General features: G+C 37.6%; 2 protein-coding genes across 4 annotated transcripts in view; one reads left to right on the top strand and one right to left on the bottom strand.

Moving 5' to 3' along the window:
- LOC5577896 (serine-rich adhesin for platelets) overlaps positions 1-13,112 on the top strand; it is a 404,297-nt gene extending 391,185 nt beyond the window's left edge. For all 3 annotated transcript variants that reach the window (XM_021847139.1, XM_021847138.1, XM_021847140.1), the window contains one exon: positions 12,408-13,112. In XM_021847139.1, coding sequence (XP_021702831.1) covers positions 12,408-12,432 — 25 coding nt within the window. In that variant the 3' untranslated portion in view covers positions 12,433-13,112. The remainder of the gene's footprint in view (positions 1-12,407) is intronic.
- LOC5577897 (argininosuccinate lyase) lies at positions 12,931-14,807 on the bottom strand. The gene is made up of 2 exons (XM_001656645.2): positions 13,491-14,807; positions 12,931-13,406 (listed from the first exon to the last, which is right to left on the bottom strand). Exons 1-2 carry the CDS (start codon positions 14,631-14,633, stop codon positions 13,134-13,136), a joined length of 1,416 nt encoding a protein of 471 aa, XP_001656695.1. The 5' UTR covers positions 14,634-14,807; the 3' UTR covers positions 12,931-13,133.
- Positions 14,808-25,544: the final 10,737 nt, after the last annotated feature.

A 25,544-nucleotide genomic window follows, 5' to 3' on the forward strand; every position in this document is an offset into this window, starting at 1 on the left:
GTGACGTCATCAGATAATCGCTCTCTTTTCCTCCTTTGGGAAATCTGGAACTGGACAGGATCATGAACTAGATTCTACTGAAATATGATCAAATTTACATGCACACTAGCTCCAAGTAGCGACAAAATTGCTAACCTAATAATATTGCCGCAAATTGCTTCCAAGCGTCTGAACTTTGCTAAAGACACGAACTTTCTAGGTAGTCGGGATCATTAGCTAGAGCCTGCTGGAACCAATGCTGGAAAAGTTCGCATCACGAAGCAGCTCACGAGTGTATACCAATGCATAATAAACATCACAGACTCGGGAACTGGCTAGGTGTACCCGTCTGCTCGGGAGAACATGTCAAAAGAGGTAGCAACAAGCTCGGGAGCGTTTACTCGCCAGTAACCGAGCAAGGTGTGATTTATTATGGTTTTGACAGACAAATTAATAGCATAACCATCATATTGACAGTAAACTACTAGTTTGTAGTCAAAAGCCCATGAAAACCATATCATTTACATAAATTAAATTCCCTGAGATTTCCAGGTTTTAAAAAAATAATTCCAGGTTGAAGAAATCGCTCAAAATAGACAAATAGTCAAACATTTCAAATGCAAGGTTGATAATGAAAATTAATTTATCTACCAATAAACTTCAAAGTATTTTTCACTTCAATAAAAACAATTACCTTTTTTGTTCTTAATGTGAACAGAGGAAACAAAAATGATGATTTTTATTTAATTAATGATTTAATCAAATGATCTGAAAGTGCCTCAAATCATCAGTCAGATATGAAAAGTTAGTTATTCGGTCTTGAGAAAAATATCCTTTCCCATTTTGAGGATTCAGAATTTCTGGGATGCGTTTTGTATTTTTTCTTTGGGGAAACATGGATGGTAGTATGACCGTATTAAAAAATGAACTTTATAGACATCTTCCTTGAAAAAAAAAGGAAAAAGCACGAGATGAGAGTTTGTTTCCTAAGTTGAACAGACATTTTTTCTAAGTTTAATTCTCGTACTCTTTTTGGAATTCATCATGACATTACTACAAGTATAACAGCTCGATTGACTGTTGATTTCTTTCACATATTACTCCGCAGATCTCTTCAGGAGTTTGTTTTGAGATTTGTCACGAACATTTTCTAAGTAATTCTTCCATGCAATTTCGTTTTACCTTCAATAATTCAATCTGTATTTTTGCTAAGTATAATCACATCAGGAATCATCCATCCAAAAATTATTCCATTGACTCCCCTAGGGCTTCCTCCGGCATTCCCGTTTAGAGCATCTTCAAGAATTCAAAATTCCTTCAGAAATGCCTCCATTTTTTTTGAAAAAAGACTTCCTAAATTTTTGATAAAATTCTTCCTTAAATATTTAAAAAATAAATTAGAATCTTTACATAATGGCTTTAAAGACGTTTTGGAGAAATTCAGACTGAATCCCTGAACCTTGACTGTTTTTTAAAGAATCCATGAAAATTGGGATTTGAAAAATAATTAGAGAAATGTTTGATCCGCAGCAGCTATATTTTGATGATATGCCGGTGACATTCCAAGAGAAGTTTCTGTAGGAATCTAATAAGGAATCCTATGGCAAATTTTTCGTGGAATTCTTAAAAAAGTTTATAATAGATATCATCGAATAATGCCTGAAGGAATTTTGGAGCAATTCCTGAGAGTAGTAGTGGATGAATATTTGAAAAAATTCTTCTGAAATTGTCTGGAATAAATGAAAAAATCGGCTTAGGAATTATTGTAGGATTTTATGAAAAAATGTCTGTGCGATTTTTTCCAAAAACTCTGGAATAAACTCTTGTAGAGGCGTTGGAGTGCTCTAGGATTTTTGATACTAATTCTGAATAAATTCCTCTAAGCATCCATTGAAAAATCGCTGGTAGCATCTCTGGAGCAATTGCAAAAAGTATTCAAGAAGAAATCACTGGAGAAATTACGAGAATTACTGAAGCATTCCTCGCGAAATTTCTTCTAAGAAAAATATCATTAACAACTTGCGGAATAGTCGCCTAATAATTTTTGTAGTATTCTTTGGAGCCTCTAAAATTTTGCATCAGATTTTACTACAAGCAGATTGAAAAAGTGATTTTAGAGGTAATTTTTATTGAAATAGATGTTTTACCCGAAAATTGATACATGCATTAAAATAGTGATCAAGCCTCCAATAGAAAATTTGCTTACTTGAGAAATGCACAATTTTTCGTGCCTCACAACAGGCACGAAAAATAGTACATTTCTCAAGTAAGCAAATTTTTTGCTCATTTCCTTCAAAGTTTATTATTTTTGTATAATAGGCGAAAAACATTTTTGTTCAAATTTTTGAATGTTTTCAACTTATCAACTGCTCATGAACAACACTCAATTGGAGCTGTATTTGCCTTTGCCAATTTGGCAATCATAAGATTCCTTGTCTAAACATGTTTTTTGCTAATTAATTAAAAATCATTGAAAGGATTGACTATGTCAACTAGCGTTTAGAAAGCGGCGCAGCCGAAAATTTGTTTGATTGAGAATATTTTGTGTCACAAAAACGACATATTTTCCATCTATTACTGTTTCAAAATAATTTCCCTGAGTGTAGCCGAAATTCCCTGAGAATTCTAGGTTTTTTCCAGGTTGAATAAAATTCCCTGATAATTCCAGGTTTTCCAGGTTTTTTCCAGGTAGTAGACACCCTGCATATATCTCGAAGAGGAAGCAGCTTTTTTTTCCCAAAAGCACAATATGACTCTGAACAGCTCCGAACACGTTCGCGAATCACTTTTAGCTTCAGTTACTCGGGAGCCGACAGATGCGAGTAAACCAGCGCTCTGACGCTCGGGAGCGTTTGGTTTTGTTTTTGTTCCAGTTCAGAAGAAGTGTTCGCCACTTTCCATCACTGGCTGGAACATGACCAAATTACATGTACACTTACGCCACGTAGCGGCAAAATTACACATAACAAATTCCACCTTATTAACGAACAACCTTGCTGAAGACCGCAACTTTGTAGAAAGTAAGGATACCGGGATATTACATTATAAATACAATAGTGTTTAGGTGATGCTAAACTTTTTGTGGGATGCCAATATTCTACTGGGGTTTTGCAATACTAGGTGATGCGATTCGGTGGGTAGTGTACCGTGCACCCCCGCTAATTTGACCAGTACCTCATGCAAACCATCGGGGTTCATTTTTAATTTGAACTTCTAGTCACCCTACAACCAACAGAAAAACGTACATCTGGTTACCCCTTTGGCTGTTTTGTTTTGATTCTGTGTTCCGTTCCACAGCGTTCCATTTCACTTTACTTCGTTCTATAAGCACAAAGACATTTGAACCATTTTTAATCTGAACGATGTGCAAATTAGCGGGGTACAAATTAAAAAGTGTTCAGATTAAATGTGGTCAAACCAACGGGGGTACCCGGTATATGTTTTATAATAAGCATAGTGGTAACGTCCACGGCTACAAAGCACGATTCCTGGTCGGTCAAGGATCTCTTCGTAATAAACATTCCCTTGACTTTCTTGAGCATAGAGTAACATCCTACCTGCCAAACGATAAACGTATGCGAAAATGGCTACTTTGGCAAAGAAAGCTATCAGTTATTAACTATGGAATGAGCACTAAGCTAGGAAGCAGTGGAGACGTAATGCAAAGAAGAAGAGACAAAAGAAGAAGCAAAATGAGCAATACTTCCGAAATCTCTTAAATGTCTGAAGCATGAATTTCTTGTGTAATGTCATTTTACTGAGAAGAGATAGCTTACCCGTCAGAGAAGTGTCGAACCGCGAACTCATCTACAGACAGCCATTCTGAATCGAACCAATCGGTAGACCCCTTGCCCCACGGCTTGTGCTGTCTTATCAACTCTGGAAACAGATGTACACATATGCACCGTTATTGCTTGAACTCGAATGCAACTCATCCGCGACTTGATGCTCTTTGAACAGCTGATTTGGCTGCAAAACTATGACGACCTCGTCATACCCTGAGCCTCTTGCTGTCTAGCCTTTCCCTTTTCCTGGAAAGCCTTTTCCCGCCGTTGCCTTTGTACGTGTGCACTCGGATGGCTTGGGTGCTGATCCTAGATGGAGGTCTCCCGATGTAGTGTTCCGATTGGCAACTACGTTGCCGCCTGGTGCAATTAATCTAAATCCAAACAAATTCCGCTGCAAGTAGAAAGTTGATAAGCAATGCAATAAAATTGAATGAAACATTGTACCTAGTAGATGGCATACCGTTATTATTTGAATTCTGACCGTAGTTTAGATATTACTCGCAAATAATAAGTAACTAGCTATTCTTTGAGTTGGATAGTATGAAGCTATGCATGACCTATCAATGTTTAAATAAATGAAAAGCAAATGAACCTGATGTAAAACAGCTGTTCAGTAGAATACCGATAAATAAATGGAAACTAGGGTCTATGTACCAATAGTCGCATAGCTAAGAACAAATATTCGTATAAAATCGAAAAATAACACTAGCGTCATTATTTTTACATCATCTGAAAGCTTTTATCTTGCTTTTGTGGGAAAAATATAAAAACTACGAAAACACATATGTTTGTATTTATTATCGCATGTGCCACTATAGGAACACATGTGCCTATAGTAGCACTATTTCTAATTTCTGTTCCTATAGTAGCACTAGTTCCACGGCGTTGGCAAAATACTAATCAAAACCGTATTTTTACAAAGCTTTTATATTTTTCCTTGAAAGTGTGGATTAAAAGCTTTCGTTTGATGTAAGAAAAGTACTCAATTCATTAATAATTTCGTATAATAAAAAATAGTTTCTCTCAGCAGTGCTACTATAGGAACAATAGGTTAACTATAGGCGCAAGGGAGCTCACATTTTACTCAAAACTAATTATTTCGATCATTTTGTTCAAAAATCAAGCTGTGTGTCGATGGTACTTCGATAAATAGCTCATGACCTTCATGTCAAACAATATTTTGAAAAGATTTAAAGCAAAACGGCCGTAGAAAGCCACTAGTGCGACTATAGAGGACTGTCTACTAAGGGAACACCGACCCTACACCATTTAATTTCACTACAATTGGTATCCTTTGACAGATACTCGTATTTCGACCTCGACTGTAAGAACGTCTTCAGTGTCGTGTACTATATTCGACTTCTCTCTGTATGCTGTAATTATACTGCCGTGAACAAAGATCCAGAATTTTTAGGCTTCATTTCACAAAAAACTCGTAGGTTTGTAATGAATTTGTAAGGTTATCCATATACAAAGTACATGATCCAGACAAAATTTGTTGAATAATTCTGATTTTTGGAAAGACGACTTGGCATCTCTGGTCTTGATCATGCTGCTTAAACACCATTTTAGTGTTCAATTCCGAAACTTTAAACTCTCATGTATTATTCCCGGAAAAGCTATTGTAGTGTTTCTATGTGAAAAATTTCAAGTGAAATATTTCAGAGCGTTATCGACACATATTTCATGGATAGAGTTAGGATCCGTACGGTAGAAACGGATCTACTTCGGACTGATGGGTTTACTACTGCGTACTTAGCGCACGGATCAACGATTATACGGAACGACAAATGATGCCTTTGTTTCGGATGAGACTTAACTTTACGCTCGGTTTACGTTGATAATGGGTAACCCCCGCCGACCGGTCGACTGGTTAGAACAACTATGATGGTGTCCTGCGCCGTCCTGGCTATACTTAGAACAATTGAGCACGTGAATACGACGTGATAGATTGCATAACGTATAGGAATTGCCTAGAAGAAAAGTTTGCTGATAGTTCGTTAGAACAATGTGAAACTTTATGGTGAAAGCGATAAGAAAAGTTCAACAGTAGTTTTTATAATGACATTTTAAATAACGGCGTGACAGAGCCATGGCGTTGGGACAGTCATTAAACTTCTGAAAGTTGATTCATGGATTTCTCTTAATTACGATAAAGTCACAGCTGTTCAGCTGGATCATTATAATGGTCATGGGTTCAAATCCTGCCGGTTGAAGATTTTGGGCTGGGATTTTTTTTTTCTAATTTCCAGGGCATGGATTTATTTTTGTACTTGCCACACGATATACGAATGCAAAACTATCAACTGGCAAAGAAAGCATTTAGTTAACAACTCTGGAAGTGCTCATAATAACACCAAGCTGAGAAGCAGGCTCTGTTACACTTGGAATGTAACGCTAGAAAGAAGAATCGAAAAACTTTGAACTACAGTCAACTCTCCATGACTCAATATTGGAGGGATCATCAAGTTAGGGAGGTATCGAGTTATAGAATACAAAACCAGTGCAAATGCGATCCAAGGGACCATCGAGATAGCGAAAACCAACTTTTACTATGACTTTAACTCGATATCGAGATATAAAATATCGAAATGTGAAATATCGAATACGTAATGATGAATCTAAACTTTCCGCATCCAGAGATACTCGGAATGTTCATTCATAAGGTACAAAACAAAGTTCATCAGAAACCCCATGCAACACGTAATTTTTGTTACATTACGGGAAGTTTACACTTTTATGGGTAAAACAAATGTAATCATACCATCTTGAAACAATAATCAAATTGATTGACGTCCATCTAACCATATCCCGTACGTAGATCATCAGTAAATCCCGACTGTATCAAAACAAAGTTAGAATCTAGTTTTGCTAAAACATAAGCTGTGCGAACCAGATTATACCACTCCAAACTTGTGGAATCCGTCTGGAAATCTTTAATCAGATCAATCTCTTATCAATTCTGCTAGGCATACGATCTAGTTGACCTCATTTGTTCAATAGCTTTCACTAATTGCGTTCCTTTCTAATTACGTTATTGTTTGCGTAACAGTTATATTTGCGACATACCACAGACAAGTGGACGTAAAATCCAGAATTGGTTGATCTTCTTCATGAATTTCAAGGGAAAATCCTTTCAAGATTATTTCACTAGCTCACGAGATTTCATTTTTTATATTATTTTTAATGAATTCTTCCAGGGAATTCCAGATTGAATCATGCAGTCGTTTATCATGGAATTTATTCAAAGATTTATTCTGGAATTTTTGTCGGAGAGTCTCTCAAAAGTTTCTTCAACGATGTGTTCAAGAGATTTCTCAGAAATTCCATTAAACAATTGTATAGGACTATCTTTTTTTTTTTTTTGAGAAATTTCTCTTGGAATTACCTTTTCTATTCTGCAAGTTCTGTTGCGTATATGAATTCTTCCAAGATATTCTCTTCTTCTTCACAATACGTTCTATCTGGAAATGAGCCAGCTTCTCAGCTTGATATTCAATGAGTACTTCCACACTTATTAACTAAGCTTTCCTTTCCAAAGTTGCCATTTTTACTTTCGTATATCGTGTAACGGGTACCTCCGTTGGTTTGACCACATTTAATCTGAACACTTTTTAATTTGTACCACGCTAATTTGCACATCGTTCAGATTAAAAATGGTTCAATTGTCATTGCGCTCAAGGAACGGAGTAAAGTGAAATGGAACGCTGTGGAACGGAACACAGAATCAAAACAAAACAGCCAAAGGGGTAACCAGATGTACGTTTTTCTGTTGGTCGTAGGGTGACTAGAAGTTCAAATTAAAAATGAACCCCGATGGTTTGCATGAGGTACTGGTCAAATTAGCGGGGGTGCACGGTAGTGGATTGTTCGTATGTCGCGTGGATGATTCTCTATGACCAGGGAAGTAGAGCATATTTCAATAAAGTAAACAAATCAACCCTTCGTTTATCTCATTTATGTGTTTTGTATACATTGTCATCTGGAATAGAAATAGTCTATTCCCAATAAGTTTAAGTGAACTGTTTAATTTCAATTATAAAGTCAATAACCGTTTTATCTACATCGGGGAATGGAAGGAATATTATTTAGAAAACCATTGTCAATATAGACCGATATCCGACCGAAATCGATTCAGAAGAAGTTTATTTTAGTCGTGTAAGATAAAGATCTGGGAGTAACCTTTGGATGACGAAACTATCTTTAATAAACTTAGTTTTATAACAAACGCGATTGATTCTGAGATAGGCATGACTTGCCAAAAAGTAAGTAACTCAATCAAACGATTGAACACTAATCTATGTGTTTGATATCTTTCAATTTTAATGTTCATAAACGTATAATTTCGAAACATATCGAAGCCGATAAGAATAAATACTTATGTTTGCAAGAGTCATAGATTGACTGTTGTGGAATCAGTTATTCTTGAGGATCTTAGCACTAAAACTATTCAAATGACCCATTTTGGGTTTGGTTTTAGAGTGTATTCTAAGTTTTTCAATCACATTATACAAAAAAAATACGGGTTAGCGAATTTAAAGTTGTAATATTGTAATCCCAAAGATTATTCTTGGGTTATAATGTTGAAATTTTGATAAACTTAATAAGTGGATACGAATCTTGCATTGCTTATTTTTGATTGTATTTTCGATGTCCCGTATCAACCCGTATCCGCCCAGCGTTCTATAAATATGATAGTACTTGTAGTCTTGGAAATAAAGAGAACCAGGAAAAAAGTGTGTTCTAAGTTGATCACAGGACTGCTGTCTTCTACTTCGTGAATGATTTAATTCAGAATTCACTCACCAGGTGGCGCACAGACTCCATCAAGTATCATGTAGAAGTAACAAATGAAACAACTTTTCGGCTTAGAAATATTTGTTTCCCTCATATCTCAGTCTAGTGATGAGATACAAAGCTAGTATCTTAGACAAAGCTAGTATCTTAGACAAGTTTTTACTATGGACCAGTACCGTTTTGATTCATATTACGGACACTTAAGGCCTCAGTAAAGTATAGCCCAGCTTGGACCATACAAAATAAATCATTCTGTATGATTTTTTAGCGTTATCGAGCGTCGGAAGCCCTGAACTTTCGGATGGTGGGTAAAGAATACGCGTCCGCAACTTGAATAATTTTAAATAAATCAAAACGTGTGGCCTTTTCATGATTCTTATTCCGGACGCTCCCTCACTTTTGCCTCATATTCCGGACGCTTTGATTCGAATTACGGACAGCTCATGATAATCATTAATCGAACAGTCAAATCATCAATTGAAATCGTTCAACCACTTAAGAGACGTTTAAGGTAGTTGGGCATTATAAATTTGCAATGATATTTATGGAAAAAAAACGAATAAAACGAGCCTCGAAAATGAGAACATTTGGACGGCGAAAATTGAAACATTTCGTGTGAAATGTTTCCCATACAAACGAGAGTGTCCGGAATTTGAAGCTGTCCGTAATATGAATCAAAACGGTACACGAGTTTACTCATTGACATTTGAGCGGTGCCGTGTTATTTACGTGACCATGGCAACGAGCGAATTTGGCACCGCTCAAATGCCAGATTAGTGAACTTGTGCATCGGTCCATACTCGATATCGAGATACGGAATATCGAATTGAACATTTTGGAATCCAATATGGCGGCCTAGAAAATGGTGGCTTTTGATTTATGAAAATCATTGTATCTCAAGATTCTGATCATTTAGAAGAAATATTTCTTCGATACATTTGTTCAGGTTGAAAATTGCTGCCAATCAAACATTTTGGAATCCAAGATGGCGGCCTAGAAAACAAGATGACGACTTCCGATCCTTGAAAATCATTGTAGCTCAAGTTCTTGACAATTTAGAAGCTTGTTTTTTCGACAAGTATGTCCAGGTTGAAAATTGCTTTCAATTGAACATTTTGGAATCCAAGATGGCGGTCTAGAAAACAAGATACAGTCGACTCTCCACATCTCGATGTTCTACATCTCGATATCTCTCCCTATGTCGATGATTTGTTCGGTCCCTTCATTCTGCATACATTTTCACTCTCCATATCTCGATATCCTCCTTATCTCGATATCTCCCTATCTCGATGTGATTTTCGTTCCTGATTTTCTCTCCGTATGTCGATATTCCCATTATCAAAGGTTACTAGACTAGATTTTACGGATTCAAAACAATTTGCAAAGATGAAATGACGTCTGTTTGTTTTCAAATTTCCTAGTAACGGGGTGATTTTCAATCTAGTATTCATTAAAAATTTGTTCTGTGTCTCGATCTCTCCCTATCTCGATGGACCCTTCGATATCGAGATGTGGAGAGGCGACTGTAGCGATTTCCGGTCCATGAAAGTTGGAAATTTGTGCATAATGGGCAGGGATTGAATCCTGAGAAAATTGAGAGAATCGCTCACGTATCGCTCTCTGTAACTATCATAACATGCTGCACATTATGAGAGACTGTTTATCGTATACTGCTACAAGTTTGATCAGATTGGGGGGATAGTAGTGCATGATAAAACCCCTCTAAACATGCTCCAAGCCTGGGGGACACTGTTGTTATTGGAAGTTCGTGGATTGTTTATCGTGCCAGTAAAGAAAAACACCTATCCCCAACGGTAAACAAGCGAGAAAAATGGATTTTATCATCGCTCTCTCGTTGGGGCTCTCGCTCGCTGCTTCCATTTATCAGACTTGTTACACCTTGCGATACAATGACGATCGTGGACCGCAACAGATGGGATGTTTTTCTTTGCTTGCTTTGATCGTGCTTCATTCTCAAATGAGAGCGAATTCTGCAACGCCTGATAATGGGTATTTCCAGAACGGGTTCTTTAGCTAGGTGTTGGAAATCGATGTGTTACGTTACTGTAACGCTTTCAAACATGTGTTGTATAAATATTGCATGATTGTCGTAAACCCAGAAGGGAATCCAGAACTAATTGCGTCTTTGCCAAAGTTGTTCAGTAGCTCTTACCTTATTGAATAACTTTTCCGAAGACACCATCTCTCTAAGTTGTTAGTTTCATGCTCACTAACACCATGATATAAAATTTCACGATTCTGAAATAAAATCAAAACAAAACGAGTTCGCAGTTTCAATTTCAATTTGTATATTTGACACGTGTTTTTTCGTATGCCGTAATTTCAGATGACATGATTTTGTTCTCCCTAATAAAGCACAAATATCTATGAACTGTTTATTGAATGAATGTTGGTTGTTTTAACTATTGCCAAATTGTGTGTTGTAAAGGTTTTTTGTACCAAAGAATGTCTATGGAAAAAATGTAAATTTCTAGAGTCATATGCGATGTGATATTGACAAACATCCATAAACGTATACCGTGCACCCCCGCTAATTTGAACGGTACCTCATGCAAACCATCGGGGTCCATTTTTAATTTGAACATCTAGTCACCCTAGAAACGTGTTTCTGGTTACCTCTTTCACTGTTTTGTTTTGATTCTGCGTTCCGTTCCACAGCGTTCCATCTCACTTTCACTCCGTTCCATGAGCAAATTAGCGGGGTACAGATAAAAAAGTGTTCAGATTAAATGTGGTCAAACCAACGAGGGTACCCGGTAGTACTAAACAAGGACTTAAGCATGGTGCTTTATACAAACATTAAGTTAGCACGTCACTTTGGTAGACCGTTATGCAGTCAGTCTGGTGGGTGAAATCGATAATTTTCCTCGCATAAAACGATTTCTTATGAATTCATATTTACATTCTATTTCGTCCCGTATACTTATACAAAGTAAGTCCGATAAATCCGCAGAAACTGTCAAAGCAACTTTGTTACATAAATTAAGTCGTATAAGAGTTCAGATTAGTGCTTTATAAATCTACACACTCGCATTGCATGCTTTTATTCATCATATAAAATACATACGTATATCGCAACCACTTTTGTACGTATATGGCCCATCTTATACGTGAAAATTTGCACATATAAGCATCGCATCACGCAAAAAGTGATTTCGTTATACGTACATTCTGGTTGTCTGGGTAGTCCATTTTTCGGATTTCATTTACTTACTGGTATTCCACTGAACAGCTCGAAGATTTATAATCTACGTGGACACATTTTAATTTAATGTAGCATTTTTCAAGTCTTGGCTGCACCGCTAAATTGAGTGATTTCAACTCAAGAGCATTTCGGAGAACCTAGAATATCTTATATCCCTTCATAAAGTCTCATAGATCGTATTACGATCATGTCACAAGAAATTGTTTTCAAGAGGAGAAAAAGGAAACCTTACTTGTATTTGATGGTCTGGCAGATTGAAGGATTTGAACTCCAAAACAATTTGGAGAACTTACAATATCTTTGATACTTTTAATGCTTTTGAAATGCAATATATTATTTTCTTTTAATACAATTAGGTTTCTTGGATATACTTTGTAGAAGTGTTTTACCCATGTTTATATTCACCCTATCATCGATGTTTCAGTACAGTTTGGATGACCTAGAAAATCCCGAAAAAATCGTTTTCAGCATCTTTAGCTTTTTCTGTTGCTTTTAAGTAAGGACTTCTTTCATGTTTCGTCTGCTTGTCTCATATATTGCCTGATCATGCTAAAACCATTGTTTCGATCATAAGTAATATGAGTGGTAACCTAATTCGCCATTCCCTATAATTTCAGATCATCCAAGAAACATCATCGGTGAGACTCATTAAACCCATCAGTGAATTGCCCATGAGAGGCAAAACTACAGAACAGTATACAGTGCACATACGCAAAAACTAACACGGATCTCGAAAGGAAAAGCAATGAATGGAGTATAATTAATCAGCGAATTCGAAACCCCCCATAGCCGAAAGGCATCGATCAAAACGATCGAATCCCGCAGAACGCAGAAACGTCTACTATATTATTATTATTATTATTTTGCCTTACAAAAGCATACGAAACATGTCGCTTGTGTTCCTACTACGGTTTGTTTTTTTTTTTTGTAATTATGATTTTCGCTAAACGGCGTCGAACGATATTAGTCACTTTTGCGTTCGACCACGGCTTGAAGCTACACAGAATCGATTTGCTTTGGTATAATCATGAATGGTTTTACTTTCTGCATTATCGCGCTACTAATCTATAATAGAAAAAAATGGCTAATTTTACAGGACGAAACGTTCGGAAGAAGATTGATCATAGGCTTGTGTATAACTTAAGGTTTCAAAGAAAGGTGTTTATTAGTCACAAAACACGAAGACATGGCACAGTTTTTTTTTCGTTTTTTTACAGTATACATAAACAATTTAACCTTCTCTCACGATTAAACTCTACAGCAGAAAAGTCATATACTATATTTATACAGATTTATGGTTCAACAGAATAAAACAAAATAATCTTAAAATCTAGATAAAAATCTCAGTCGCACTTCGAAAGAAAGCCCTTGAGTAAGTTGATCTGTTCCTGTACTGAGATCATGGAGGTTCCTCCGACAACGGTGTACTGTTCGACACTGTTTTCATAGTTCCACAGCGTGCTTACCGTCTCATCGAAGCATGGGCTGATCTCCTTCAGGTCCTCCAGCGTGAGCTTATTAATCGGAATTTTAACCTTCTCAGAGAACGCTACAACCTCTCCCGAAATGTGATGAGCCTCTCGGAATGGAATTCCCTTGCGCACCAAATAGTATGCCTGAAAGCGAATCAGCCAAAAAAGAAACAAATATTTCGTTAGTTGCCCAGTCATCAAAGGTCACTGCAGATTAGACTATCTTACCATGTCGGTTGCAAGCATGTCGTAACTGAGAGCACTCAAGCAGCGTTCCTCGTCAACTTTCATCGTCGTTATCACTCCAGTCGCCAGCGTCAGTGAAAGCAGAATCTGATCGTAAACAGCAAACATGCCGCTCTTATCGCACTGCAAATCTTTGTTGTACGTCGACGGCAGGCCTTTCAGGGTCATCAGTAGTCCACAATGCTGGCCAAAAACACTGCCCGAAATGCCTCGAATCAGCTCCAAACTGTCCGGATTGCGCTTCTGGGGCATCAAACTGCTGCCAGTTGTGTACTCTTCAGAAAGCTCCAAAAAGTTGTATTCTTTTGTTGAGAACAAGATCAGATCTTCGGCCAATCGACTCAAATGAACTCCTGCCAGGGTGCAGAGGAAGTTAAACTCTACCACAAAGTCACGATCACTGACCGTATTCATGCTGTTGTACGAAACTCCGTTGAAACCTAAATCTTCCGCCAACTGATGACGATTGATGTTGAACGGATTTCCCGCCAGAGCTCCGCTACCCAACGGAAGCACATTCATTCGTTTCAGGAACTCCGAGAATCTATGATAGTCCTCTTTAAAGTAGAACGCATAACTCAAAATCCAATGACTGAACCGCACCGGTTGAGCCTTCTGCATGTGCGTATAACCCGGCATCAGCACATCAATGTAACGTTCTGCAACGGTATTCAAGCCCGCGATCAAGGCAGCCAACTGCTTCATCACGTCTCGCACAGAGTTTCTCATCCAAAGTTTCATATCCACCACCACCTGTTCGTTACGGCTTCTTCCGGTGTGTAACTTTCCGCCGATCTGCAACCCAATGATCTCGATCAGCCGCCGTTCGTTCACCGTGTGCACATCCTCATCCCGTGGCATCAACTTGATCGTTCCCTTTTCCCACTCACTTCTGATCGTTTCCAAGCCGTAGCAAATTACTTTGAACTCACTCTTGGTCAGCAGTTTGGCATCGGTCAAGCTCTTCGCATAGGCAATACTGCCGTCGATATCCTCCGAGTACAGACGCTTGTCCACCGTCAACGAATTGTTCACCTTCGACAGAACGTGATCGATACCTTTGGAAAATCGGCCACCCCACAACTTGAATGGGGTCGCCACCATCTCTTCCTGACGAGAGCTCATCCTTTTTTCTGGCACTTGTAGCTTTGATTCACCACTGATACTCAGCACTATCTCCGAAACCGACTGATCCTGGCCCGGGTTGGTGCTGCGGTTTAAATAAGGATTCGCGTTGTTAGCGGACGCTATCTCTTCAACTCGCGAGTGAGTATACTGGCTGATTAGCTGCTCTGAGCGTGATCAACCAACGGAGAGAAATCCTTATCAGTGCCAAACAAGCATGTTTTTTTTCTTGTTCTCTAATCAGTGCAACTCCTGCTAGCCCCTGCAGGATTAATCACGTAAAAGTGGGTTGTGTAAGGGGTTCAATCTACGTAGAGGATCGCTACTTACGTTGCAACGTAGTTCACAGCAAATGACGAACTTTCCTCACAATGAGTAAGCATGATCCCGGGCATGATCCAATCGATCCAATGTCTGTCAGTAGCGACCACGTGGCAGGTATATAGAGATATTGGTTCAACATTCTGATGAATTGGTAACGTGTCAATCGAATTTCAAAACCAATATGTCTATTAGTATGTTTTGAGACTCGGACTTACCCAATGTATTGGATTGTTCTTAATCCCCGTTTAAATATTTATATTTCTTTCAAACAATGCATACGCGTATCTGTTAAAGGACACAAACTCTAGTGGAATTAAATGGTATAGCGCTAAATTCGGGTTTTCATTTATTTATCAATGAATAATATTGGTGACCTAAAGTAGAAAAAAAAAATACAAATACAAAAACACAGGTGCACATTCAAAATAGATTAGAATGGGTGACTCGCAACATCCCGAAAGGTCTGACAGATTACTGACCTTTTGGCGCAAAACAAACAATAATCAGTGTAAATATTCTCTCCTGTCAGCTGAAATCAGCGTCCAAACTTTGAACACCTATTTCTAGCATTTGAAACTGCGTTGTTTACTTATAGCTGTGCGAAGTCGAGATTAGGGAAATTTCTATAGTTGAAGCTTACGTTGAACAGGTCACCGTGGGGTGCTCAACCGGTAAATATTGACCGGAATATTTTTTTTTATTCCGAATATCAGTTGCGTGTACATAAATTTGCTTTGAGGATTAGTCATTTCTTGGCATTCGTCAAAATACTAACAATGTCTACAATACAAGATTTGGGGACGGACCTGGTGTAGTGGTTAGAACACTCGCCTCTCACGCCGAGGACCGCCCATCCCCCGACATAGTCATTTATGACGTAAAAAGTTATAGTGACGACTTCCTTCGGAAGGGAAGTAAAGCCGTTGGTCCCGAGATGAACTAGCCTAGGGCTAAAAATCTCGTTAATAAAGTCAAATCAATCAATCAATCAATACAATATAAGAAATTTCCAGAATATTCTACTTAGGTACATTATTTGAATCATGAAGATTATACACTCCATATTTAGTAAAATATGGACGTAACTGAAAAGATTGTTATTTCTTCATTTTTGCTATGGACGATTAGAAATAGAGGAATGAAATACCGATAACACAGAACGGAATAGTATGTCCGAAAGAACAGGAAACTATTGAGAATTAAAGCTACAGATCCAAAGCTTCAATGAAGGAGAATGGTTGTGATGGCTATGGCCGCGGTCACCATGCAAAGAAGAAATAGACAATGCTGTATTAGCGGAATTTGGGGCAAGTGTGTCACCTTAAGCAAATTGTTCTCTAACTTTGTGTAAAGCTTATAAAACCCACCAATTTAGCCTCATGATGTCAGTTTCGCATATTTTCATAAGCACTGTGCCATTTAAAAAGAAAATAACTTCAAAAGTAATAGTTTTGGAGCTTTTCAAATAACATCCAAAATAACCTATTTTTCAACACTATGGCTCAAGTGTGTCACCGAATGAACATCGCATGTAATTCTACTTGTAATGAAATTTTCTTTATTACCTGTTAATATAAGGGGATGTTTTATAACAAGGTTCATCATATGCGGAATTCTCTAATAGTCAATTCGAATAAGCAAAATGATTATTTTTGCCTCTCCATTAATTCTCCATTCAACTTATTCCACTTTTTAACGGCGGAAATGTATAATACTAAACTATATCAGCACTAAATAACGGTGAAATTTTGATGTAGGCAAGTAAAACAGTACTTAACACGCCGAAAAACATGGTATTTTTGAATATTTGGAGAAAAACATCACTTTGGGAGTAAAAATGTCAGCTATTCCTCTTCAATACTTCAGAAACCAATACCTTATTTCAGTTTATTCAGATTTTGTTGATGATGTTTACATTTTTATAAATTTCACTCCAACATTTTTCGTTTACCAAATAGGTGGCACACTTGCCCCAAAATGTATAGATTTCAACTAAACTGGATTTCGTATGTAAAACTTTTTTTTCGTTCAAATGCCACAATAACTTACACATATAAATAGTTTCACGATGTAGAGTACGAAAAATTTGTTATTAATTTAACTTTTACTATGCTATCTAGAAACAACGAAATCTTTGAAAAATCTACTCTATTTCTACTCTATTTGGTTGTGTTTACAAAAGTCGATGTAAGTACGTGAAAATTAGAGCAATTTTCGTCATATTTTGATCATTGTATTATGAACTATAATGAAACATATTGTTAAGCTCAAAGAAAAAATATATTTTGTAGTGTTTATAAAAAGCAGGGGTGGCACACATGCCCCAAAGTCCGCTATTCCAGCATTGAGGGGGCAGTTTCTCTAGCATGATGCACAGTGCTGTTCTGAATAATAGCAGCGCATGCCGATTTTTATACAAAGTGATCAACTTTGTCATGTGCTTTAAAGTAATCAAGTTTGGAATTTTCTCCCCTGAACTACAAACATGTTTAATTTTATATTCACTAAATTCCCCGCAAAGTGAGATACTAGGTGAAATTGTTCGAAAGCAGTATTAAAGATTTGTTTCTTGTGCTTGTACGACTTTGAGTTCTTAAATTTCATATCATTTACTATTTGAACAATCTTAGACATCTTAGACAAAATTATTGAAAATATTTGTAGAACAAAATTTTTAAACAAAAACTTTGGAATCTTTGCGAACAATCTCACCAAATAACTTACTTTCCGGCAGGGGCTTAGAAAAATTCGATATTGTGTGGTTACAAAATTTAAAATATATGTGTAAATTCACATATGGACAAAATTCAAATTCTCGCTAAAATCTACTTTCCATTTTGGTCCCGTAAACACTGTGCAAAATTTCAGCTCGATCGGTAAAGCTATAATTTGGCGCCAGCCCTCCAAATTTATATAGGATTTACTATAACCACAGAACTTGGAAGGAAAGTTTACGATGAAGAACACTACAGAAGACCGCGAACAAATCCGACAGTTGTGCAGAAAAAAACTATTCAATGAAACCGATTTTCAAGGTCACGATGATTAACATGCAAAGGAATAACAAAAAGAAGCAAAAATTAGATACCGTAATCCGGGGGCAAATTGATCACTGGGGTGAATTTGATCACGTCGGTACCAAATAGCATTTCCTTTCAAGGATGCTTAATATTTCGTTGCCATCACAGGCATTCCATGTTTTATAGTTTATAGATGTCTAATGATGATTTTAAACTAATTCATTTTTATTTAAAGTCAGTTTTGCATAGAAATATTCACAGTTTTTGAAGGTGTTAGCAATACTTTTGGAAATGTCGGTACTAAACAATCCGCTGGTACTAAGACTGCATGTAAACTTTGAGTGTTCAAAATATTGTGTAAGCTTCTGTGTGAATTGCTGAGCTCATTTTTGAAATCGTACAACATTACAGGAATAGTTTTTTTGCCCATAAAACCGTTTATTGTTGAATAATGTGCTTATTTCAGGGAAAATTGCATACATTTAGGCGTATTGTGCAGATTTACTAAGTTTAATTTTGCAATAAAATGACAATATACACGAGTTGTAAGAATTTTGACATCATTTTCAGATTCAGGAGACCCAAATTTAGTAGATAGGGAAATTTTACATTCTAAAATATGCTTTATCATATAGTGATCAATTTCGCCCCAATGTGTCATTTTCAATTTTTGAAATTAAAACTAATTTTATGAAATGTTAAATTTTATTTTATAAAATAATCGATTACATAAACTGATAGAGATCAATGAAGTACTGATTTTACTGAAATTAATTTGACAATTTTTTAATTCCAAAGGAAAACATGTCAAAAAGTTGTGAAAAAGTGATCAATTTGCCCCCGGATTACGGTACTTAATAACTTTTTTCTGTGCATATGGGACCAAAATGGAACCTAAAGCGGACTGAAACGAGAACACATATTGTTCCTATAATGTCAAACTTATGTACCAAGCGTACCAAAGTTGAGCATTTTGTATGGAAATCTACATGTGCTGCTATTATTTAGAAATGCACTGTGGGTAACACAACACTGAAGTTTTCAATAATCAAGAACGGTAAACATTTAACGAATAATAACGAATTGCGAATTGTCGAATGCGTCGAAAACAAAGTACATGCTGGTTGGCGGAACTGAGCGCGATAGGACCCGCCTAAGGAGCAGTGTTACGATAGACGGAGATACCTTCGAGGTGGTGGACGAGTTCGTCTACCTCGGATCCTTGTTGACGGCTGACAACAATGTTAGTCGGGAAATACGAAGGCGCATCATCAGCGGAAGTCGTGCCTACTATGGACTCCAGAAGAAACTGCGGTCAAGAAAGATTCACCCCCGCACCAAATGTACACGGAAAAAAATTCTGTAGTAAAAATTACTATTTTAGCTGACTACGCCCATTCTTGAAACTACCATGCAATTTCAGACCAATTTACTATGTTTACGGTACATCCCACCACATAACTGGTACATTTGACAGAAATAATTTACAACAATCTGATTTCGACTACAGACATGGTAAAATCAAGCGCATTTCTGGTCTGCTGAAAATTGCCGGTGCGAGCGCTTATGTTAACCCCCTAAATTGGTAGTTTTTACCGCACAATTTTTTTGCGTGTAGGGGAAGACGGGGTAAGAGCGCCCGCCGGGGTAAGACGGACCGACCACCTTCAGTTTGGCATTAAAATGGCAATTTTCTTAAAAGTTCATCAAGCACTTTCCATAAACACAAGATTTTTGACATTCCGGAGTATTAAGTGTGATATTTAAATCAAATTTTTCATAACAAATGTCAAAAACAAAGTTTTTGCTCGTCGATATTGAATTTGATCTAAATTTAACAGATGCTTACTTAAGGATTTCGGAAGGGATTTTTTTGGAAAAACATAACAAATTACCCGTCCATGCTTTAACAGAAATGTGAAATATGCTTCGGTGAAGTGAAATATGAATTGTAAATATTAAGCTCTGAAATAAGGCCATAGTTGTGAAAATTGCGCAAGCGGGGTATTCCGACCACTGTTGACGGGGTAAGACCGCCACCCCTAATTTATAACAAATAACCGTGTAAACCATTTTCTTAGTTTTAACTACTTTATACATTACTGTCTAGGTGAAATGAAATCAATTTTGTGAAAAATACAAGCCAAACCCGCATAGTTTTTCCAAAATATGGGTGTTTCAAGGTAATAATAAGTATACATTTAAGTTTTTTGAATTAATTCACCCTAAAAATAATTCAATATTTACGTTAATCAATATAGAATTCATAAAACATTATAATTTTATGAATCACAGGGAACTGATATATGTTTTCGCAAAATTGTATCGTGGTGGTCGCTCTTACCCCGTGGGTGGGCGGTTTTACCCCGTCGCTAAAAATAATCGTGATAAGACATCACTTTTTAAAAGCTTCAAGAAATAAATATTTTTTAGAAATACAACACCTGTGATATTTTTTGATCATGCCTAAGGCTTCAAAAAATGACATGCTGCGTCGAAAAAGGATATATTGATTTTTGATTTTGACATATGAATTAAATTGCTTAGGCGGGCGGTCTTACCCCGTCTTCCCCTACGATGTACAAAACGCTCATAAGACCGGTAGCCCCCTACGGGCATGAGGCGTGGACTATGCTCGAGGAGGACTCTTGGGGTTTTCGAACGCCAAGTGCTAAGGACGATCTTCGGCGGCGTACAGGAGAACGGCGTGTGGCGGTGAAGGATGAACCACGCGCTCGCTCAATTCTACGGCGAATTCGGTATCGTGAAGGTAGCTAAAGCTGGAAGGATACGCTGGGCTGGGCATGTTGCAAGAATGCCAGACAACAACCCTGTAAAGATGGTGTTCGCTACGAATCCGGTCGGAACAAGAAGGCGTGGGGCGCAGCGAGCTAGGTGGATTGACCAGGTGCACCAAGACCTGGAGAGCGTGGGTCACAGTCGAGGATGGAGAGAAGCGACCATGAACCGAGTGAATTGGCGAATTATTGTTGGCGAGGCTTTATCAAGATAATTGATGTAAAGCTAAATAAGTAAGTAAGTAATAACGAATTGTGGAGTAAGGGACCTACCGTTCATTACGTAAGCGGTTATGGGGGTAGGATGTTCTAGGCATTATTTTCAAAATTCCTGTTGGAATTGCTTCAGAAATTCCGTAATAAATCCAGCTATAAATTGTGAAAGAATTCAACAAGAAAATTTGTCGAATTTCTGTAGGAATATCAAAGAATTCTTGTAAAAATTCTCAGAGGTCGGAAATTTAAAAAAACAGGGATTATGAAGTTATTCATGTCAGAATTACTAGAAGTAATTTCTATGAAAAACCTTTTGGTATTTCTTCTGAAGATATCTCAAACCAAGAAATTGGCTTATTTTGCGGAGAATTCTTAGAACAAGAAAGCTGATTCGCGAAATATTCCCTAACAGCATTCTTAGAGTTGTCTTTGGTTGGGTTTGAAAGGGAAATTCTAGCAAAATATAGATATAATATAATTTGATATAATTTTGCGTAGCCATGTTTTCAACCAGGAAGTACTTCTTGATGCTTTGCTTGTGGAATCAAACATACAGTCGACTCTCCACATCTCGATGTTCTACATCTCGATATCTCTCCCTATGTCGATGATTTTTTCGGTCCCTTCATTCTGCATACACTCCCACTCTCCATATCTCGATATCCTCCTTATCTCGATATCTCCCTATCTCGATGTGATTTTCGTTCCTGATTTTCTCTCCGTATGTCGATATTCCCATTATCAAAGGTTACTAGACTAGATTTTACGGATTCAAAACAATTTGCAAAGATGAAATGACGTCTGTTTGTTTTCAAATTTCCTAGTAACGGGGTGATTTTCAATCTAGTATTCATTAAAAATTTGTTCTGTGTCTCGATCTCTCCCTATCTCGATGGACCCTTCGATATCGAGATGTGGAGAGGCGACTGTATATTACGTGTTCAGTATCATAAGGACGTTACTGCAGTGATCGATTTCTCTTCATCTCATTACCATACCAGGCGACTGTTTTCGACTGCTATTTTTGATTCAATATAAAGTACTCATAGTTTTTCACCATGCTGCATCTTAAACTGTTACGAAAATTGATTGATTTTCTTGTAATGAAATTGTAATTGTAATTGCTCAATCCACACCCTGGCAGACAATTATCCTCCAATCTAGACACGGGCTGGGTGAGGACCTACCAAGCCTCCCCCGTTAACATGTCCTATACCGTTTAGCACACCGGGTTCTTCCACAAGCAGGCGCCGGAATTAAAGCGGTCCCACAAGTTTCAGATACATTAAATAGATATAGTCCCTCTGCCACTAAACCGAATAGCGCCCTCCACCTCATCACCAACACTGCCCATCCCGCACACCAAACAAAATGTCGGAAGTGGCGTGCCGTGTAGCACATCAGATGTTCTACAGAGCACACCACCTCCGACACCATGCTCAACGTACAGCAAAGACGTACAAAGCGCTAATAAAAGCGGAATGCGCCATTCGATTCAGTACCAGAGGGACTATAAATGTAACGAAGAGGAAATGAAAAGATAGTAGAAATGGTTTGGCTGTTGGATTGCTGGAATGAGAAGAAAGAAATAAAGTTATTACGTTAAAACGTGATTTTTATAGTTGAATAAATGTATCGATAGTTTCTCATCTGTTTCTTTTCCGTATCGTAGTTCCGTCGATTCTATCCACCTCGAGTTTTGTCGACTCCGCTCGGGCAATGAGGACCGTGATGAAATGAAAAATATAAAAATATAAAAACATGAGCATTAGTGTTTATCTATTATTTAATGTGGTTCTCATTTGCTTTCAAATACCTAAGTAACATGTGAACTCTGCCTCTATTAGAAAATTCTAATAAATCATAATTTATTCTCCTCCACTTTCCCTAACACAAAGTATTCCTATTTAATAAGACAAGTGCAAAAGCACAAATAAAAGTGTGAGACCGCATCGAATCATGTTGATGCCCTCAGAGCACTCATTCTTCGATTTGCGAAATATGAGTCCGCTGAAAACACCGACCCGACTCGACGCAATCGCGCACCTTTACCGGCACCTCCGCACATGTAAAAACTTCTGCGGTAATCCTGTGGTGTGAAAGAAATGCGCAATATTATTTTGATTTCAATCCTAACTTCATGACCCGTAGGCTCTACGCGTATGATTGTTCATTATTTATTCTAAATACAGTCGACTCTCCATAACTCGATATACAAGGGACCATCGACTTATAGAATTATCGAGTTATAGAATATACCGACACAAAAATAAAAGTATCAAATTTCTGTAGTTCCAATACTTTTATATTCACTTTTGGAAGAAAGCAATATTATTTCGTTGATAGCATTTTGAAAATTTATATTTGTATTATTTTTCGAAATGGTCGAAAAATCACGTGTTTTTACTGAAAATAAAATTTTTATTTCCATGTTTTTTAACTCGTACTTAACTGGTTAAAGCATTTATTCACTTCCAAACCAGAAGTAGTCATTGCTCACCTGTATTAAAAGAATTTTTGGGTAGATATCGAGTTATGGAGGGAAATTTACCTCACACGTGACATCGACTAGTGGAGGCATCGAGTTACAGAAATATCGACTTATGGAGAGCATGATGTATGGGAATTTGAAGGGACCATAAAATCCATCGAGTTATAGAGTATATCGAGTTATAGAATATCGAGTTGTGGAGAGTCGACTGTATACCTGTTTATACCTGTACATCAGAAAAAAAAACGAAAAACGACTACGAATATCTTGCAGCGTAAAGTTTAAGTGATCAAATATTCATCCTCTCTTCGACCCTGCACTATAATAACCTCCTAATATAACGCCGAGCTAAAGATTCTTTCTAGCGTTACACAATCTGAACAAGAAACCATTTTCAAATACTTCCCATAATTTATGCGAAGCAAAACAGATTCCACTTTCTACGTAATGTAACCCAGCATAAACAGCTGCCCAACTCTCCAGACCAACGCCCTCCAAGATCCAAGGTGCTGCTGCCTTACGTTCAAAACTTCTTTCCTCAAAGTCTGTCTATCAATTCCGAACTCTATTGCATACTACAATACCAATCAGACCCTATTCCTGACAAGACACAGAGTCACAACCCCAATGTGATGGATTTACCCACAACCTTGTCATAACCCCTCTTACGTTTCGCTATCCTCGGAAGTCACCCATATTGATGCTTGGCAAAAAATATCAGTATTCAATCCACAAATCCCAGATTACACCACATTACGTTGGTCCGTTTGGCGTCGCCGGTGGATACTGTAGGGTCGTACCCTCGGTTGAATCCTAAATATAAATAAAGCTGTTTTAGTTCAGTGTAGGATGATGGATGGTAGAGAGGAGAGAAGGGAAGAAGATCAGTGTCAGCAAGGGAAGTTGGATGTAGCGGTTGTTGAGCAAAATATAGACTGTGTATAGAATTCGTGAGAAACGTGAAAGTGTACTTCTACGAGTAATCCGAACCCCACAAAGTGGCGACGAAGATAGAGGATTGAAGGTAAGAAATGTATTTCCGAAAAATAGTGTTTTGAGATTATCATTATACCATTGTGTTCCGCTGGCAAAGAGGTGGAAGATGGCGTCAGATTTTCTTGGCTCATACTTTCATTTTACTGACGGGCAATAGTATGTGTGTAATGCCGATTTTCTGAAGTCGAAGGGGTGTATGAGAAAATGTTGACCTGTTGAAAATGTTCGGATGAAATAAAATAAACAGGGGAGCAGTTGATGATAGTCTTTGAGATGGATGCTAACAAAACATTGACTTATATGCTACAAATGGGGAGTGATAAGAAGAAGCGTTATTTTCTAGAGTGTACCTGTTGAGGTAACAGGAGGGGATCAAAAAGGAAATTTGGTCCCGGGTCACAGTGAAGTTGTTTGTACCTGTAAGTGTACAGGAGGTGAATGTCTATTCACGGGTACTGTTGTGAAATATGAATGTACCTGTTGGCATAGCAGGGGGGAGTGTGCGATATGCTCCCGGGTATAATTTACAAATGAGTATGTGTACCTGGGCAATGGACAGGAGGTGAAATATAATTTCACGGGTTCGGTTGCAAATGTATTCTAAAAGTTAATTAGTTGAAGTATACGAATCAAATAAAATATGATTTTCTCGTGTTTTGCTTTATTATTTTATATGACGAATTGAGATAAACAAATATGACAATAAACATATTCAAATGCAAGCTCGTGAAACGGTTGGTTTAGAATTTCGAAATTGTGTTATAATTGCAGATGGAAGACTCCCGGCCACTCCCACAATTTCGTTGCGAAGAAATTGAAAAGCAAAAGCTTTTCAAGGAGTGGAAGACCTGGAAAGGAGCTCTTGAGTGCTACTTTGATGCTTATGGAATTTGTGACCAAAAGCAGAGAAGAGCGAAGTTACTACATCTAGGCGGTCCACAACTGCAACGGGTGTTCCACAATTTGCCGGACAGAGAAAACTTTCCATTGGTTTCTCTTGAGAGGCAGTGGTATGATGTGGCGATCAATGCATTAGATGCATTCTTCCAGCCGTATCGCCAAGACT

Source organism: Aedes aegypti, chromosome 2 (assembly GCF_002204515.2).
Source record: "Aedes aegypti strain LVP_AGWG chromosome 2, AaegL5.0 Primary Assembly, whole genome shotgun sequence".
Lineage (NCBI taxonomy): Eukaryota > Metazoa > Arthropoda > Insecta > Diptera > Culicidae > Aedes > Aedes aegypti.